We start from the raw sequence: 20,746 nt of genomic DNA, 5'->3' as shown, positions 1-20,746 counted from the left end.
TTAGCACTCATACCACATCTTCCTATACCTATGAATATATAATGCAACACCTACACATATTTCTTGTATAAAAAAATGCTTTAACATTTAATTTTCATGTTCACATTGAAGCTTACTTATTTTTTCAATTAAGTCTTATTATAAATGCTGGATTATGAATAAGTCTTGGAATCTATTAACAGATATATTGGTACCAAAGAACTTCAAAGATTATCCTATTAATTAGCTATTCATGACTATACATGAGGAGTTCCTCAAACTTGAGGCACTTTTTAATGATTTCCAAGTGCATGTCTTTTTAACCTTTAAACAATGTGCACTAGTTGGGTGAAAATCTGTCTTTAACGAGAAACATATTGCAAATCTATAATGCATAAAGCTTGGATACTGAGAGAAAAATAATAGAATTAATTTATTCTTTTAAGTTTTATATAACCAGTTCAAAGTTTAGAATGCTTGATTTGCCGTGCTTTTAGTAAAGCCACGCCCACATCTTCTCTGCCCTTGCCATCTAAATGTCTCCAGATAAAAATAATTACAAAATTCAGGCAATATGAGTTAATATATGACTGTAAATTCAGAAATTATTGCGATGTTTTTATTATTGCGAAAAATGCGACAGGGTTATAATCGCAATAATTTAAACTCGTATTTTGAAATTATTCATATGAATTAAACAGGATTTTTCTTAATTTAGCAAAAATTAAAATCGCATTTTAGTCTGAAATGACAAAATCGCAATAATAAATGCAAGCAATTATTTCTGAATTTACAGTAATTGAAAATAGGGAATCATCACAGTTTAACCATTGTGGCCTAAGTTGTATCATTATATAATATTTCTAACCATCATATGGTGGTTTCCATGAAAACTGAGCCTGAGTTTCATTCTTGACCTGTGTAACCTTTGCTTGTATCTCCCTTGGTGGTCCTGGCCATTGCTTCCCATGGATGGCTGAAATAAACAACCATAAAGCTCTCATTTTATACACATAAAATTCAGAAAAATAACGCTAGAATTACAGGGCCATTTCAGGGTCTCATCAAATGTACTGAGAGCATAATCATTTTGATAGTTTGGTCTTATGTGATGCTGTTTCACCACTGTCCCAGGTTATGACACAACCCTAGCCTGTCTGATTCTGTAGGTGCCTTTCTAAAGTATGATGAGCCTGTAATTAATAAGTTGTTGTTTGTTGCTGTATATGGTTTACATATTTGTTTTTCTTCAAAATTTGAATTGTTTTACATGTTATTTCAAGGCTTTTTGAAGCTTTCTTTGCAGTATGGGTTTTGCTCATTCTTAAGGGCTGTACAGTGACATAAAGTTGTTAAATTCTCAGTCATTAAGTCTTTGGTATAGAGTTGTCTCATATTATTGCCCATCATACCAAATTCTTATTTTCATATCGACGCTGCAGTTGTCATAAATAACACACATCTTCAAGTCCCCACCCACAACTATTACAAGACAACAGTTACAAAGAAAATTCCAGCTATATCCATTTGAAACAATAACAGAAAACTGCTATTGCATTTGAATTGAAATAACTATACATAATTATTCATCCCTTATTTTATTGATTTTGTATTTACATTGTATCATAGATCAAGTTTATTCGATCAGTGTATGTTCACTTGTGTTAATATGTCTTTTGATTGAGTTAAGCCATTCCAATTGATATTTGATAGTGTCTCTCTATGTTGTGATGTTACACTATGGTTTCAGATAAGGGTGAATGTTTGGTACCATTAAAACATTTAAACCCACTGCAATTGTGTGCACCTGTCCAAAGTCAGGACTCTGATGTTCAGTAGATGTAGTTTGTTGATGTGGTTCACAAGTGTTTCTCGTTTCTTGTTTTTATGTTATGCCCCACCTACGATAGTAGAGGGGCATTATGTTTTCTGGTCTGTGGCTCCGTTCGTCTGTGCGTCCGTCTGTTCAGGTTAAAGTTTTTTGTCAAGGTAGTTTTTGATGAAGCTGAAGTCCAATTAACTTGAAACTTAGTAGACTTGTTGCTTATGATATGATCTTTCTAATTTTAAAGCCAAATTAGACTTTTGACCCCAATTTCACGGTCCACTGAACATAGAAAATGAAAGTGGGAGTTTTATGTTAAAGTTTTTGGTCAAGGTAGTTTTTGGTGAAGCTGAAGTCCAATCAACATGGGAACTTAGTAAACTTGTTGCTTATGATATAATCTTTTTTAATTTTGAAGCCAAATTAGACTTTTGACCCCAATTTCACGGTCCATTAAACATAGAAAATGAAAGTGGGAGTTTCAGGTTAAAGTTTTTGGTCAAGGTAGTTTTTGATAAAATTGAAGTCCAATCAACTTGAAACTTAGTACATATGTTCCCTATAGTATAATCTTTCTAATTTTAATTCCAAATTAGATTATTACCCAATTTCACGGTCCATGGAACATGGAAAAGGATAGTGCGAGTGGGGCATTTGTGTACTTTGGACACATTCTTGTTTATCATGATTAGACAGTTGGTTTTCCCATTTGAATGGTTTTACACTAGTAATTTTGGGGCACTTTATAGCTTGTTGTTAGGTGTGAGCCAAGGCTCTGTGTTGAAGAGCGTATTTTGACCTATTAATGGTTTACTTTTATAAATTGTGACTTGGATGAACAGTTGTCTCATTGGCACTGACATACCACATATTCCTATATCTATGCATACCATATTTAAGACTTTCCTAAGTAAAATTTTGATTTACTTCACCAAAGCTTATTTCCAAAAGTGCATAATGTGGTATGGGCTTTGCTCATTGTTGAAAGCCATATGGTGACCTATAGCTGTTTATTTCTGTGTCATTTGGTCTCTTGTGACGAGTTGTCTCATTGGCAATCATTCTATCTCTTGTCCTTTTATACATAAGAATACTAAAATAAAATAACTATTAAATAACGATTTCTCTTCAGACACAATGTACTGAAATACCTAACGAATATCTTTTTCAATGAAGGTCAGGCAAACTTTTTATCATTATGTAGGAGTGACTATTGCATTCAGATTATGTGACAAAAACAAATAAAAGGTTTTTCTCATTCTACTGTCTAAATCCCAGAGCAGTTAATTATCTGTTTGTTCATTACTTTTATGACAGGTCTCTGTAGAATTGAACAAGAGCTTTATTGGCTGTAATTAACAGATAACTTTAGGATTACAAAATGTTTTTCAACCTTGAAAGGTATAATTAAATAATGTTTGTTTATTACTTAGGATTATTCAGAATATTTGTATCAGCTACCCACTTGGTACTGGCACATGGACATGTGTCCTGTTTGTAATAGTCATTCTAGATCTTAACCTTGCTACTGTTGATCTTCATCAGTGGAATAACAATATCTTTATGAAAAAATGTACACTTAACTAAAAATCAGAACAAAAAAGCACTTAAGTCTATAATAATGGTGGGATAGTTTGCCCCTAATCCATTAGCAAGTAACCTTTTAAAAAAGTATTTTTCTTCGTAACAATAGTAATAAATATTGTAATATTTGCAGTCACGTTTTTGAAAATTTCAATACTTAATTATGAGTACTTATACAGCCATATGTTTTTTTCCCCTCAATTTGAAAACTCTTTTTTTGTAATGTCAGGTTATTGCCAGTTCAGGAACTATGATGTCCAGCAGTCAGACAATTAATGTACAAGTGTGGTCCCAACTTAATAATTCATTTTCTTTCAGTGACAAATGATAAAAGTTAACAGCTAAATCGGAACAGCAGACTATCATCAATAGATTACACAAGAGTGCACACACTGAAATGTCTTGCCTACTCTTCTGATGTCATGAAAGGAATTGAATTCAAGTTGAAAATCTTTGAGATAAAGGTTTAAATTTACTACAAATATCACATAAATTTTACATGGTCAAAACTATTTTTAGCCATGTTGGCTATCTTGGTTGGCAGGCAACATCATCCGTGAGACACATTTTTAATACTAAATACCCTAATGATGATTTAGCAAAGTTTGATTAAATTTTGCCAAGCATTTTCAGAGGAGAAGATTTTAGTAAAAGTAAACAGTTGAGCTTGATGCCACCTAAGAGGTGAGGTAAGCTCACTTAGACCATTGGGATAGGTAAGCTAAAAAGATTGATAGAAGGACTATTATCCCATAAAAAGGTGAGCAAATGCCATGAAAATGAATTTCATCTCACAAATGTCCTTCTAAATGTCAAATTTCAAATCTAATTGTTGCAAAGTTGATATAAAAAATAATGATGGAAGGACTAATATATTAACAAATTTGATGGACAGAGGTTAAAGCAGTATATTCCACGATCCCTTACACCTTCAGAGATATTCATGCAGTCTGCAGTTAGACAATAGATCTATGCAGTTTAAGCTGGCTAAAAAATACCCTACTTTCTGTAGGTAAACCTTTTCCCCTGACAACCCATTAAACATCATGTAATACTAATCAATAATTTCGAATTCGTGACAAATCCAGGGATAAAAATTGTAATCACTGCAAGTCACGGCAAATTACTTCTCAAAATAACTTTGATGTTCTATTCATTAGTATTCATGAGAAGCCAGTTGCAGGGATTTTGGTAAAACAAATGGAATTAGAACTAACAATTTAAAAGGTAAATGGTCCAAGGACAAAAAGGCAAGAATCAGTTATTTATATTATGTCTTTTCTCCAAAATGTATTTAAGTGGAAACTTCAAAAGACCTTGTGGTTTTATCCCTATCGTTCTTTTGACCCCTCCCAAAATAAAAGTCTAAATAGCAATTTTTGCTACATAAGATAATGAATGGACATCTAGTATATATAATATCAGATGTGCATTTGACATCCTATGTGTTCCCACTTTCTATGAACCTTTTTAAATGTCAGTCGTCAAACTGATGTTAAATCGCATTCAACATTAAAGATAAGCAATGTTATTAATAAGCTGCAAGTCCTAAACACCTTTTGATTTGAGATCCTTGGTCAATGACATGAAAAATGAGGATTAGGTTGCTGTTATAAAGGAGTAGGTTCAGTAAGACCCCTTTTTGGCCCCAAAATATAGCAGTTTTACAAAATTGTTAAAATGTAAACCTTTAGTTATTTATTGGACAGTAGAATGCTTCTGCTACATAAATATGGGCTGTTTTTGACAATACAATGCACATATATCCGGTACTAGCACCATTAAGTCATGCTAAATTACTGAAATCCTCATAATTCTAGCATTTTAGTTAAATTTTAGACAGTTTTCGTGTTAAACGAAAGTGGCCGCATTCGTGTTCATCCTTAATATTTAAATGTAAGTTGTATTTTATGATAATACATAACATATATAAAGGTTGAGGATGAACACTTTCATTTTTACCAAAAACCATCTGAAAAGTGACATTTCGGCATATTAGGTAGATTTTTCATATTTGAGCTTGAATCGGATCGTTTTTAATGACTAAATATGTTAAAATCTTTCACATAAACTAATTTATTCAAATAAAATAGACATTTAAGTGTTTAAAAAGTGGTCAAAATCTTTCGTCAGATGAACCTGAAATTTGAGGCCAAAATCGGTCCTTACCAGACCTACTCCTTTTGACCTTAATGCATGTTATCATTACTCCTCTGAAACTTAAACCAGATGCTCCGCAGGGCGTAGCTTTATACGACCGCAGAGGTTGAACCCTGAACGGTTGGGGCAAGTATGGACACAACATTCAAGCTGGATTCAGCTCTAAATTTGGATTGTGATTAAATAGTTGACACAGCATAGGTTTCTGACACAGAATGAATGTGTTCTAATGAACTTAAAATTTTTGTTTTCTCTTAGAGCAATTCACTATGCTGTTGAATATTAATCCTCTCAAAAAAATGTTTGAAGAAATTTTCTTTTTTATTTATGAAATTTCAAATGAGAAAAATTGAACCCAATTTTTTTAATCACATCCCCCTTTCCCTTATTCCAAAACTAATCTCAATTAAAATTTCTAATGGAGTTTGCAACAATAACTACTCATTTAAATACATCATAAAATATTAAGATGTAAAAAAACTGCTTGTTATCACTGAATGGTAAAGATTATTTTAATTTATCAGTTGGTAGTAAAAAGTGAATATACATTGTATATTGTATATAACAAAGATTTCAGTTGATTCTGGACAAAGAAAGATAACATTTTCTCCTATGTTCTAATTTAGCCATAGGAGCTATGTTTCTTGACATACAAGGAAATAAAATATAAAATTCATACTAGATACTCTGAAACTCATTTAGCCTAAGTTTGGCTGAAATTGATACAGCAGTTTCAAAGGAGAAGATTTTTTAAGGTAAGTCAACATGATGAACAAATTGTGAAAAAAGTCTTTAAAGGGCAATAACTCCTTAAGGGGTCAATTGACAATTTTGGTCAAATTGACTTAATTGAAGATCTTACTTTGCTGAACATTATTGCTGTTTACAGTTTATTTCTATCTATAATTATATTCAAGATAATAAACAAAAACAGCAAAATTTCCTTAAAATTATCAATTCAGGGGCAGCAACCCAACAACAGGTTGTCTGATTCATCTGAAAATTTCAGGGCAGATAGATCTTGACCTGATAAACAATTTTACCCACGTCAGATTTGCTCTAAATGCTTTGGTTTTTGAGTTATAAGTCAAAAACTGCATTTGACCCCTATGTTCTATTTTTAACAATGGCGACCATGTTTGTTGATAGATCATATCTTTCGGATACAATTTACAAACTAGATACCCTAAGGAACATTCAGTTAAAGTTTGGAAGTATTTGGCCCAGTAGTTTCAGAGGAGAAGATTTTTGTAAAAGATTACTAAGATTTACGAAAAATGGTTAAAAATTGACTATAAAGGGCAATAACTCCTAAAGGGGTCAACTGACCAATTCCGTCATGTTGACTTATTTGTAAATCTTACTTTGCTGAACATTATTCCTGTTTACAGTTTATCTCTATCTATAATAATATAAGATAATAACCAAAAACAGCAAAATTTCCTTAAAATTACCAATTCAGGGGCAGCAACCCAACAACAGGTTGTCTGATTCATCTGAAAATTTCAGGGCAGATAGATCTTGACCTGATAAACAATATTACCCCATAACAGATTTGCTCTAAAGGCTTTGGTTTTTGAGTTATAAGCCAAAAACTGCATTTGACCCCTATGTTCTATTTTTAGCAATGGCGACCATGTTATGTGATAGATCATAACTTCGGATACAATTTACAAACTAGATACCCTAAGGAACATTCAATTAAAGTTTGGAAGTATTTGGCCCAGTAGTTTCAGAGGAGAAGATTTTTGTAAAAGATTACTAAGATTTACGAAAAATGGTTAAAAATTGACTATAAAGGGCAATAACTCCTAAAGGGGTCAACTGACCATTTCCGTCATGTTGACTTATTTGTAAATCTTACTTTGCTGAACATTATTCCTGTTTACAGTTTATCTCTATCTATAATAATATTCAAGATAATAACCAAAAACAGCAAAATTTCCTTAAAATAACCAATTCAGGGGCAGCAACCCAACAACGGGTTGTCTGATTCATCTGAAAATTTCAGGGCAGATAGATCTTGACCTGATAAACAATATTACCCCATGTCAGATTTGCTCTAAATGCTTTGGTTTTTGAGTTATAAGCCAAAAACTGCATTTGACCCCTATGTTCTATTTTTAGCAATGGCGACCATGTTTTTTAATAGATCAAAACTTCGGATACAATTTATAAATTAGATACCCTAAGGAACATTCAGTTAAAGTTTGAAAGTATTTGGCCCAGTAGTTTCAGAGGAGAAGATTCTTGAAATAGTTTACGACGACAGACGACGGACGACAGACGACGGACGACAGACGACAGACAACGGACGACGACGGACGCCAAGTGATGGCATAAGCTCAATTGTCCCTTCGGGACAGGTGAGCTAAAAATCTAAGTACATTTTTGGATTCAGCATATCAAAGAACCCCAAGATTTCAATTTTTGTTAAAATCAGACTAAGTTTAATTTTGGACCCTTTAGACTTTAGTGTAGACCAATTTGAAAACAGGACCAAAAATGAAGAATCTACATACACAGTTAGATTTGGTATATCAAAGAACCCCATTTATTCAATTTTTGATGAAATCAAACAAAGTTTAATTTTGGACCCCGATTTGGACCAACTTGAAAACTGGGGCAATAATCAAGAATCTAAGTACATTTTTAGATTCAGCATATCAAAGAACCTAACTGATTCATTTTTTGTCAAAATCAAACTAAGTTTAATTTTGGACCCTTTGGACCTTAATGTAGACCAATTTGAAAACGGGACCAAAAGTTAAGAATCTACATACACAGTCATGACAGTTAGATTCGGCATATTCATAGATTTCTATTTACTTATACTAACGTTATGGTGCGAAAACCAAGAAAAATGCTTATTTGGGTCCCTTTTTTGGCCCTTAATTCCTAAACTGTTAGGACCTAAACTCCCAAAATCAATACCAACCTTCCTTTTGTAGTCATTAACATTGTGTTTAAATTTCATTGATTTCTATTTACTTAAACTAAAGTTATTGTGCGAAAACCAAGAATAATGCTTATTTGGGCCCTTTTTTGGCCCCTTATTCCTAAACTGTTGAAACCAAAACTCCCAAAATCAATCCCAACCGTTCTTTTGTGGTCATAAACCTTGTGTTAAAATTTCATAGATTTCCATTCACTTTTACTAAAGTTAGAGTGCGAAAACTAAAAGTATTCGGACGACGACGACGCAGACGCAGACGACGACGCCAACGTGATAGCAATATACGACGAAATTTTTTTCAAATTTTGCGGTCGTATAAAAAGATGATAAAAAAAATAGTGAAAAATGTTTATAATGTATTGAGAGACAGATTCAGTTTAGGATCATGAAATGTTTATCCACTTTTTGATCTGATGACTCAAATGTTGGTTCCCTTTTTCCAAACTTTGTAAATATTTACGTCATATTCAAGTCATCAACAAGCTTGTATTTTATATTGTTTCATCGCATTTACGTTAGGACTTTTCTTATTGTCAATTTCTAAACAATGCAACAGTTTTTAATTGAAATATTAATGATTCTAAAATGGTTAATTCTCTGAGGAATCGCCAACAATTCATTTTAGATTTAGTATATATTAAGTTTAAGCAGAGTCATTTTACACTTTATCAGAGAATTGTCATTATTACCTGTGAAATGGAAGTACCTATGAACTAATTATTAATGGTTTATGAGTCGTTTATTACTTCCTATAGGGACATGATACTACCGCTCCCATTTTAATAGAAAAATGCATCAAGGGAATTTTAAGTCAACATTTATTTCAAAAATGATTTTTCCTTTTATGTAGATTTTATCATTTATCAACTATGTCACTTATGGCGTTGTCAGTTTGTTTTAGATTTATGAGTTTGACTGTCCCTTTGGTATCTTTCGTCCCTCTTTTAAATGCCAAATCAAATAAAAAAATGATGTTCAGGTATGTAACAGTATATAATATATGCATCTTTTCGATCAATATAAATGTATAAACAGGAAAAAAAGGGAAGTTCTATTTTTAAGTTAAGTTGTAAGAGAAGTTTATGCTTCAATATTTCATATATCAAAGTAAGAGTGATTACAACACAAACACTAAAAATGTTACAAAGAGGTCTTTTGTCATTATTTCAAGTTTTATAAAAAAATGATATCAACTTTCAGTAATGTATCCAGCTCAGATGTGATTTAGAAGGTGAAGTGTTCTCTAAACAATTGATTTTGAACTGATATGTAAAACATTAGTGCCTATGTACTGAAAATTGATATCAGTAGATTTTTAATAGCAATCATAATTTTGCAGTTGCCAATAAGTGAAATCAGGTTTGAACTTTAACCCAAACAGAAAATCAGAAAATTCAATCATGTAATTGTGTGAGGGGACCATTAATATCATATTTCAAAAGCTTGACTTTTATCAATGCTCTTCATCTTGAGGGTTGCTAGAATGTCTTAAAATTAAACTAACACGCTACATTAAGGTCAAGACCGCAAATGATAAAAAAAAAAAAATTCTTACAACCTAAAATGACTTAACCCATGAGGATCTTGCACATCCCATCAATATAAAACTAGTGAAGTAATCCTTATCATTCAGTAAACAATTATAGAAAATGATGATAGATAACATCATGAACACAACTACAAACAAAAAGCAATTAAACGACATCAAAGGATTTATACAGACTATTTTACCTTGGCCTAAATTTTACCAATAACATTGGTTAATAGTATTTTTTTTTAGAAACAATTGAAAATTTTCATAGAGATAAAGACAAATTTAAAAAAATGGAGATATTGTGTTTTGTGTTAGAGAAAGATATTGTTTCAGCACTATTATTTAGTTATCAGGAAAAAAATCAGTTTTGTCAATCCCAGAGACACTTAAAAATATGTTTTTTTAAATATATCAATAGAATAAAGAATAAAAAGTCAAAATTAATCCTTCTATTATACATTGTTAATGTCAAAGTGATATTAATCAATAGAAATGACTTATTAAAACAATCCAAGGATAAAACAAAGTTAATCTATACAGTTTCAAGTCAATTTACTTGTGATAAATTGCTCATATGCAAATGGTTTTATGTAGTTCTCTGTTTTATAAATTCCCTATTTTTCTGTAAATAAGTTTCCATAATTTTTTTATTTCCAGCTTCTATAATAATCAAAGTGCTGGAAGAGTAGTTTGAATAATTTCATATTAAGGTATGGTGGGGACAAAGAACATTAATAAAACAGTATTTAAGAATTGAATGCTCTTTTTTGTAAATTTATTGGGGTGTAAAAGCGTTGACCGAAGTACATTTTGAATGAAGCGCGAAAGCGCTTCATACTAAAAATGTGCGCACGGTCAACGCTTTTACAACCCTATAAAGTTACAAAAAAAAAGCATTCAATACTTATAATTACATTTTTACCTATAGGAACATGAAAACACGCCTTTTATCAAGTTTTAATTTCATTTACCTGTGCACTTTATTGTGGAACCTCGTGTCATCATGAAAGAAAAGTTGCATTGTGTAATGCAATTGATTATGGAATATCACGAGATTGCTAGTTAGCCAATCAGAATAACGTATTATAATGAAACATACATCTAATATAATTATTGCTGAAAACAGCAAGGTTCTAGCAGGAATAAAAGTGCTTTTCCAGTATGAAGATAAAATAAGCTCAAATTAAATAATATGGGTCTCTTAATTTGCACGATTTTATTTAAACTGCAGTTTAATATCTTATCCAAATAATGTTGCCTGTTTTAAACATGTTTAAAAATCAAAGAGCTGAAGAGCTCTGAGGGAAAAGATGGCAATTGTTTCAATTTTTAGGGGGTATCTTTTGATAGTCTACAAACAAAGAATGAGCAAAAGAACAACTAGAACATATAGAAAGACTAACAATAATGAAACTAATTGTTGTTTATTGTTATTTCATTTCCTTAGTCAAGAATTCATCATAGAGACAATTTGGACCAATGAGATCTGCACCTTCTAAATCAAAACATTTGATTAAAGTTGGGAGTTAATTATCTAAAATTCAATTGAATTTAACAACTAATACAATATATTTTAGAATTTTAATTATGTACAACTGAACGGCAGGCTAAGACCATTCTCAATTTTTTGTGACAGTATTCTCAAGAAAGTGAGGACTGAAAAATCTATTCAGATTTAATTTTCCATTGATAAAGTTCCCAGTTACAACTCTCATCACAGGGATACATGTACTTATAAAATCAAATATGATTGATATAAGCTGTGTGAAGTTTGTTTCCGGATCCCATATTTTGATATAGCTGTAAAATTCATGAATAAATAGCTTTAAACTACAAAAAGCAATATTTTAAAAAAAAATGAAAAAAATAATGACCACTACAATAATTATGTTAGTACGTAAAATTATTTTAAATTGATGACTACTTATCATATATATACTTTATGTGACATTTTTAGTGTTCAGATACATTAACTTTCATTTTAGTGGGTAATTACTCATCAATCGAGGTGCTCCTTAACTGGAGAAAGATTTTAAAAACATTACTTTACAGAAAGAATGAAAACTGCAGTTGCTCTCCCCAATCTCAATAGGTATAAACTACAAAAAGCAACATTTAATTTTTTTAATTTTTTTTTAACCATTTCAATATTGGTACACAAAATTTTTTTATATACAAGACTACTTATCATATACTAAATGTCACATTTTAAGTGTTCAGAAACATTTACTTTGATTTTAGTGTATAATTACTCATCAATGGAGGTGCTCCTGAATTGGAGGAAGATTCTAAAAACAGAACTTTACAGAAACAATGAAAACTGTCGTTTCTCTCCCCAATCTCATGTATCCCCATTGACAATGTTTACCGCGAAAGTTGACCTACAAATTATCTGATTATAGCCTCAGATTAAAGCATTGCATGTTGGTGTGTGAATGATCTACACTACAGCAAACATCATTAGGTTTATATTTAACAAATACGGATTTTAAATTAGTATACAAATACTGTGACTGGTTTTTATAATGAATAAAGGATATCCCTGTGTGGCATTCCAACAATGAATGACGTCACTAGGTTAGATATATTTAGAATATTTCGTAATACTGATTTTTCCGGACTGTAATTAAAACGTGTATATAGTGTAAGGGAAAGCTCAATATACGATAATTTCACGAGAAACAGAAGGGAAATGTGTAAAAAATGTATTTAAAGTCAATCTGTTCTCCTTGTCATCAATTTCAGTATGACATTTTGAGGGGGTTTCCAAACTATCAAAACAAAATGATTGACGTGAGGGAATGATACTCTGGCCAACCCCATTAGGGAATTGACGGCTTGAAGACGTCTTTCCCCAAAAAAATGCAAATCAAAAATTCTTATAGTAAATGTTACCAATTCCTTGTAAGACATAAGTTCTAGACCTACAGTTAAGAACTTTAAAGGCAGTCAACAAATATAATCTAAAAATGTTGTTTTGGGGCATTTTGTTAGTTGAAACATAGGTTATATGACATTGAAGATTAAAAGTTGTAGAGTGCCTTTTGATCAATTTTTAAAGTATTTATTCAGCACAGGGCATTGAAAATGTACTTTTTCAATGTAAACAAATTAAAAAAACTTATTTTATTGAAATGCAGATTTTTCTTGATAGCAAAAATATATATTCACTTCTTATAAAAATTCAAATGACTAAAATAGACATAATGATTGATGGGTATTAAATTAATAAAAAATTGTTTGTTATAAATAAAAGTTTTTAAATTTTAAAACTGTTTCAAGCCAATTTCTGATAAAAAAAAAAAAGTGAACTAACCTAAATTGTTGATTTATTACAGATGATTATTGGAAATTTTTCAAGTAATTTATAGGCCTAACTTGAATACCTTTTTTATATTCATATTTATATCTATATTTCATTTTTTTTTAAAGATCATGTTAATCCTTAATTAATCATTTATCTTTCAGACATAATTTACAGAATCACTTTATGTAATGTAGATCAAAAGTAAAAGGCAATAAATAAATCTATCATCCTTATATATCAAACATCTAATATATACATTTGTGTATTCAATTATGATGTCAAATATTTGTGTATTGAGATGTTTATTGGGTCTGTACAATTATGTAACACTGATGTTGATAAGTAATGTGGGCAATTTGATTGACAGTTTAAGAGGTGGGGCATTGTAATTTAAGGTCCACCTTGTCCCTGATTGTTTGGTGATAATGACAGTTGTCAATCATACAAGTATTGTATCAATACTCAATTACCTAATGCTTAAAAAAAGCCTGCACATAAACACACCTTAATTACATGCATTCTTGAATGAACTGCTCCAAAAATATTCCCATTTTTCACGTTTTATATATCATACCTGTCAACCTCTGAAAATGAAAAGTCAGGTCATGACCTGCATTGAGAAAAAAAATCTCAGGTCATAACGCGTACGACATTTTGCGGGCTCAATTGAAGAACAAAAATATGTTTACATATAATTTATATAGTCAATATGTATATGAAACAGTTAGAACATGTATACAAGTTTATTTCAGACTATTGTTATATTCCATAGTAGCAGACTTGGCATTCTTTAAAAGAACTGCACTTGGTTTCAGTTCATAGCAATGCAAATGTGTATTCATTTTACAAGAAAGAAGAGCACACAGTGTATCCTTATTAAGATCAGCCCTAAACTCTGTAGCTATTTTCTTTACTAAAGAAAATGCCCTCTCACTGTCTGCATTGCTGTTTGGCAAAACCAGTAATGTTTTAGCAAGTTTTGACAAAACAAAAAATCTTGGCTTGTTTTCAACTACCACTTTGTTATTTTCAACTGAAAGGGCCCTCTTTACTATTTGGGTGGTTTTAGTTTTTCCACAGGAATAACCTGAAGCTATTTCACTGTCAGAGAACATTAATTTACACAATTTTGTGAAATGGTCAGTTACTGCAGAGACATATATACATGTATATATGTCTCTGGTTACTGCAAAGGAAAATTTGTGCTCAGCCACAAAGTACGAAAATAAAGTTTCTGCATTAGTTACTTTATCAGCCAAAACACTTTTGGTCTTTGTGAAGAAAGATGCCATGCCCTTAGATTCTGCCTGAGATTTTTCCAACTTTGAATGAGTCATTGTTTTAGAATGTCTGACAAGATCATTTCTTGCCCCTGCGCTAACATTGATATGTGAATTACAAAGTGTGCAATAAGCATCATTCTGGCTCCTTTCACTTGGTTTAACCCATTTAAATTCCGATTCCCAACATTTACTGTATGAACATGAATACTTTTTCCTCTTACTAATATCGTTACGTAGCTCAGGTAAACAGTCCTACATTTTGACTTTTGGTTACATTGAAAAAGACCGATAAAACCGAAGGTCGTATTGCTTCTAAATACCGGAAACAATTCCGGTCAGAAATCCGGGTGAAACGGGTAATGTTAGAAATTCCCGGGACCCGCCGGGTAAAGAAAAACTCCCGGGTGAGAGGTGAAAATAACGGGTGTCACCCGCAAAAAACGGGTGAGTTGACAGGTATGATATATATGTATTATGTGCACATACATGAGAACTATAGGGAACTATATTTCAGTGTGAATACATGCAGTTATAGTAGCTAACCTGTCGTATTGTTAGGCAGCCCAGTGCCTGAGGAAAGATTTAGATCAATTTCCAATCTTTCCAAAAATCAAGCATTGCAGAGTTTAAAAGCAAATTGGGCCAAATCTTTTAACATGCAAAACATTTCCAAAAAATACATAAAAGTCATTGTCAAGTATAATATGCCACTGGAAAAAGCCAATATTCCCCTTAAAGCAGAAAGATTTTATAGTATTAACCACTAAATAAATGTTCCAGGAACAATTATCAAGATCTTTGAAGGCTAAAATTTAATTAATCCCTTTGAAGACATTAAGATTTATGACTTTTTCTTTATTAAATGTTCAGCTCATCAGATTTCATCTATCCTTAAGAGATTATGAAGCAAAATATTCATTTTTCTTTTTTTATTTCCTTAATTGTGAGTTCTTCAGAAATTATGCAATCTCTTAAAAGTTTCAAACCATCATTCTTTAAAGAGTAAAATAGAATTAAACTGTCTTGAACCAGACAAAATTGGCATATTATAAGAAAACAATATCAAATAAGGAAAGGTGGTTACTGTCCAACTGATTCAAAATGAAATAATTTAAGTAGCTACAGGTCTATATAGGCAAACATCAATTAGCAAAATCCATAGCAATATAGTCAGCTATAAAAAGGCCTAACATGATTAAATGTTAAACAATTCAAATGAAAGACCATAAAGCAGCCAATGTTTGATTTTAATACAACAAAAAATAAATAAGGTACGTGTCCATGTGATACAGAAGATGCCATGCCCCAGCTTCCATATCATATAAAGTTATAAAGAGCATAACTATAGAAAGGTACAAGTGATGCTACCCAAATTTGTACATGATCTGAGTTTTGTAGTAATAAGTATTGGATATTCAAATGAAGCAAACCTAACTTAGTGAACGGAAACACTAAAAGTTCAGCAATTTTTCCATTTGTAAAGGGGCATAACTCTAGAATGGTTAAAGTGACTCCACCAAATTTTAAACATCATCTGTATTTTCTGGTAATAAGCATAATGTGTATAAGTTTCATAACATTTGGTTAAGGCAAACTAAAGTTAGAGAATGGAAACAAAAAATCAGCAATTATTTCATTTGTAAAGGGGCATAACTCTAGAACTGTTATAGTGACACATGGTCCACCAAAATTCAAACTTGATCTGTATTTTGTGGTAATAAGCATTGTGTATTAGTTTCATTACTTTTAGGTGAGGCAAATTGAAGTAAGAGAAGGAAAACCAACTTTAGGACGTACAAACAGATTGACATGCAGACAGACTATGGTTATATATATTAAACTACAGCATAGGGCATAATAAACGAAAAAAAAAAAGGACTGCAGCAAATTAATGAAAACCACTGAATTACAGGCTGTAAAAGGCCGATAGAAATGGCTGGTCACATCAGATTGGAACAAAGCAAATAAAACAACAAGTACAAAGTCATAAGAAAAAAAAATGTTCTAAGAGTACTCACAGTTACTGAGAGCTATTCAAAAGCCAATAAAATATTATGATTCAAAAATTTTCTCCTAAACTTTAGTATCAATCAATATACATCCAACAGATTAGTGTAATGACATCATAAACAGTCTGAGAAAAGCTTGATTGTTTCAGGTAAGGGTGAAGGTTGGTTTCTATTGAAACATTTACATCACATGCATTTGTTTGCACCTAACCTAAATCAGGAACCTGATGTTCAGTGGTTGTAGTTTGTTGAGGTGGTTCATACGTGTTTCTTGTTTTTTTATATAGATTAGACAGTTGGTTTTCCTGTTTGAATGGTAAATTTTACACTTATCATATTTGGGGCCCAAATAAAAGCTTGCTTTTAGGTTTGAGCCAAGGCTTTCTGTTGAAGTCTGTACTTTGTATTTTTATCCATCTGATGAGTTAAGCTTTTTTCAACTGATTTTTATAGTTCGTTCTTATGTTGTACTGTTATACCACTGTCCCAGGTGAGGGGAGGGTTGGGATCCCTCTAACATGTTTTACCCCGCCACATTCTCTATGTATGTGGCTGTCCTAAGTCAGGAGCCTGTAATTCTGTGGTTGTCTTTTGTTTATGGGTTACATATTTGTTTTTCGTTCATTTTATGTACATAAATTATACTGTTAGTTTCTCATTTGAATTGTTTTACATTGTCATTTTGGGGCCTTTTATAGCTGACTATACGGTATGGGCTTTGCATATTGTTGAACAGATCAAACAGTGACCTATAGTTGTTAATTTCTGTGTCATTTTACTTTCTTGCAGAGAGTTGTCTCATTGGCAATCATACCACATCTTCTTATTTTATATTTGACCTATAATGGTTTACTTATACAAAGTGTGACTTACATGGAGAGCTGTCTCATTGGCACTCATACCATATCTTCTAATATCATTTGATCTTTTGTAATGCCAAAATATAAGTAATTTATATCTTTCTTAAAAAGGTTGGAAATATATGGTGGGTCTGAAGAACAATTGTACAGCACTCTAAATGCAAGCAAGAAAATTAAGAGACATGAAAATGGTCTATATTCAACTAAATCTGGTGTAATATATGATACTTTTTTGTTAATCTAGAAATCAAATAACATGTGTGAGACTTGTAGGGAAGATTTAATTTTTGGGTTTTAACACCACTTTTAAGAACTGCATTTAGGCTAATTCATGTCGCCAGTTTTTATTGGTGGAGGAAGAAGGAGTGCCCCGACCTAGTAGGAAAGAGGTTCCTGCTGTAGCAAATTAATTTACCCAGACAGCATAAAATGTCCTATGAATCTGTAAGACACACATGTTAATTCCTTACAATGAAACTTTATACCAAATTAATACTTGTTTAAATAACTGAAAACAAAAGTGCAAACAATGAGATGTCTTACTTGCTTTACTGGTCATGATTGAATTGATGTTGAAAGATTTGTATCAATAATTCATGCATGTTGCTTATTGTTAAAGATCGTATGGTGACCTAAAGTAGTTAATTTATGTTTCATTTTCAACTCTTGTGAAGAGTTGTCCCATTGGTAATCATACCATATCTCCTTTTTGATATCTAAATGAGATCAAGGTCAGATGAACCCTGCCAGACAGATATGTACATCTTACAATCATTCTTAACACCAAATAAATTTAACTTGTTTTACTGTAACACTATCTGGAAAACGACCTAACCAGAAGACCTTAACATTAAACAATTGAAAAATGATGTCAAGATCAGAGGAACCCTTCCAAAATGACATCATACACCATACCATAATTCTGCACAAAATTAAAATTGCTCTATTACTTATATGACCTCTCTTTGAGAAACAGACCAAACCACAAAGATGTGACCAAGAGTGCACACGCAGAAATTTCTCGCCTTTTTTACTAATCATTGATATTAGGTTGATAGTCCTAAATATAAAGCTTTATTACAACTGTCACATATACTTAACATTAACCAAGAAAATTAAACATAGACCAATGAACCATGAAAATGAGGTCAAGGTCAGATGTCAGAACCATGCCAGGCAGGCCTGTACAGCGAACAATTCTTCCATACAGCAAATATAGTTGACCCATTGCTAACAGTTTAAGAAAAACAGACCAAAACACAAAAAGTTAACAGAGCAATGAACTGTGAAAATGAGGTCAAGGTCAAATAAAACCTGCTTGACTGACATATAGATCATAAAGTATTTCCTTACAGCAAATATAGTTGACCTATTGCATATACTATTAGAAAAAAAGACAAAAAATCAAAATCTTCACTTTGACCACTGAACCATGAAAAGGAGGTCAAGGTCAGATGACACCTGCCAGCTAGACATCTTACAATCATCCCATACACTAGATATAGTAGACCTATTGCATACAGTATAAGAAAAACAGATCGAAACACAAAAACTGAACTATAACCAATGAACCATGTAAATGAGGTCAAGGTCAAATGACACCTGCCAGTTGGACATGTACACCTTACAGTCCTTCCATACACCTAATATACTAAACCTATTGCTTATAGTATCTGAGATATGGACTTGACCACCAAAACTTAACCTTGTTCACTGATCCGTGAAATAAGGTCACGGTGAAGTGAAAACTGTCTGACGGGCATGAAGACCTTGCAAGGTAGGCACATACCAAATATAGTTATCTTATTACTTATATTAAGAGAGAAATTAACATTACCAAAAATCTTAACGTTTTTTCAAGTAGTCACTGAACCATGAAAATAAGGTCATGGACATTGGACATGTGACTGACTGAAACTTTGTAACATGAGGCATCCATATACAAAGTATGAAGCATCCAGGTCTTCCACCTTCTAAAATATAAAGCTTTTTAGACGTTAGCTTAAACACCGCCGCTGCTGCCGCCACTGGATCACTATCCCAATGTCAAGCTTTCTGTGACAAAAGTCGCAGGCAAACAAAAATGAACACTGAAAATGTGGGTAAGGTTAGATGAACCCTGCCAAACCAGCAGGTACACAATACAATAAGTCTTTTAATTCTTATTAGCTTGTTTTTAAATTAATTACTTGAAGGTGTTTAAAAAATTTACCAGCTAATCTAACTTGATGCTTTGGCAATTTTTAGAGGAAACCCCCATTTTAAATAGTTTCTACTTATAATTGCTAAATGTAATGGAAATAAAAAGTGCTTGCAATACTGTCAAAAATAAAGGTGATTCAAAAGAAAAGCTGAGCATACATGTAATGTGCAATTTTTCATAGGCAATTCTCTTTAAAGCTGGATAATGTTTTCAATAGCATATTATTTTTTAAGTCTGCAAAAAGAGAGTCAAGAAACATCACCACAATTATTTTGGTAAATAAGAAATCAATTTCTTCAGACTATTCTATATCAGACCCCTACCTTCTTTCTACTCATGTTGTTAAAAACAAATTATTTTTTAATTCATCCAAAAAAAATTATCAAATACAGTTGAATATCTTTTAAAATCAGTGAAGGAAAAAGTTTTTACGTCATCTCCATTAAATCACCTTTAATAATGATTAAATACAAAAAACAGCTAAATTAACTCTTGAAAAGTTGGGTTCTATTTTTGTATACATCTAGCTGGTTTTTTTTTCAATCGTAACTTAACCTTGACTTAACATTAATTTGTTGACGAATTGAAATTATGATAATTTATCTGTTTATTCAAGTGTCAAAATTTGAAATAAAGAATGATCATAATCTGTTTTACAACATTTATCTTTTCTATATTTCATTTTTTGTTGTGATTTAACATTTGTATTATAAGCGTGAATTTGCTTTTTTTTTTAGGTTTCAAGTTTTTCATTATTTTCTGAAAGTGACCCTGATAAAAAAAATAATTAATATTTGAATTTCAGATTAATGTGTTATTACACAAAAGACCAATAACATGTCTTGAATCATTTAAATATCTGTATTGGATAGTATCCATGACCTATATAAATATTACAGTTCAGTTTGTCAAATGTTGGTCAATTAGCATTAAAGTTTCATCTAAAATTTTCACATGATTACTTTGCAGAAAGTAACCTGTAATATTTAGTTATGCATTTCCAGATCTATTAAAATTAATCAAGAATCTCTCTGGGTTCATTTCTG

General features: G+C 31.6%; 1 protein-coding gene across 4 annotated transcripts in view; it reads right to left on the bottom strand.

Annotated features, from left to right (window-relative positions):
• The window catches only part of LOC139512522 (uncharacterized), a 99,211-nt gene that overhangs the window by 40,533 nt on the left and 37,932 nt on the right, over positions 1-20,746 (bottom strand). For all 4 annotated transcript variants that reach the window (XM_071300223.1, XM_071300212.1, XM_071300202.1 and 1 more), the window contains one exon: positions 848-955. In XM_071300223.1, coding sequence (XP_071156324.1) covers positions 848-955 — 108 coding nt within the window. The remainder of the gene's footprint in view (positions 1-847; positions 956-20,746) is intronic.

The sequence above is a fragment of the Mytilus edulis genome, chromosome 1, assembly GCF_963676685.1.
Source record: "Mytilus edulis chromosome 1, xbMytEdul2.2, whole genome shotgun sequence".
NCBI lineage: Eukaryota > Metazoa > Mollusca > Bivalvia > Mytilida > Mytilidae > Mytilus > Mytilus edulis.
Note: the sequence above shows the minus strand (reverse complement) of the source record. Positions and strands in the feature narration are given on the sequence as shown.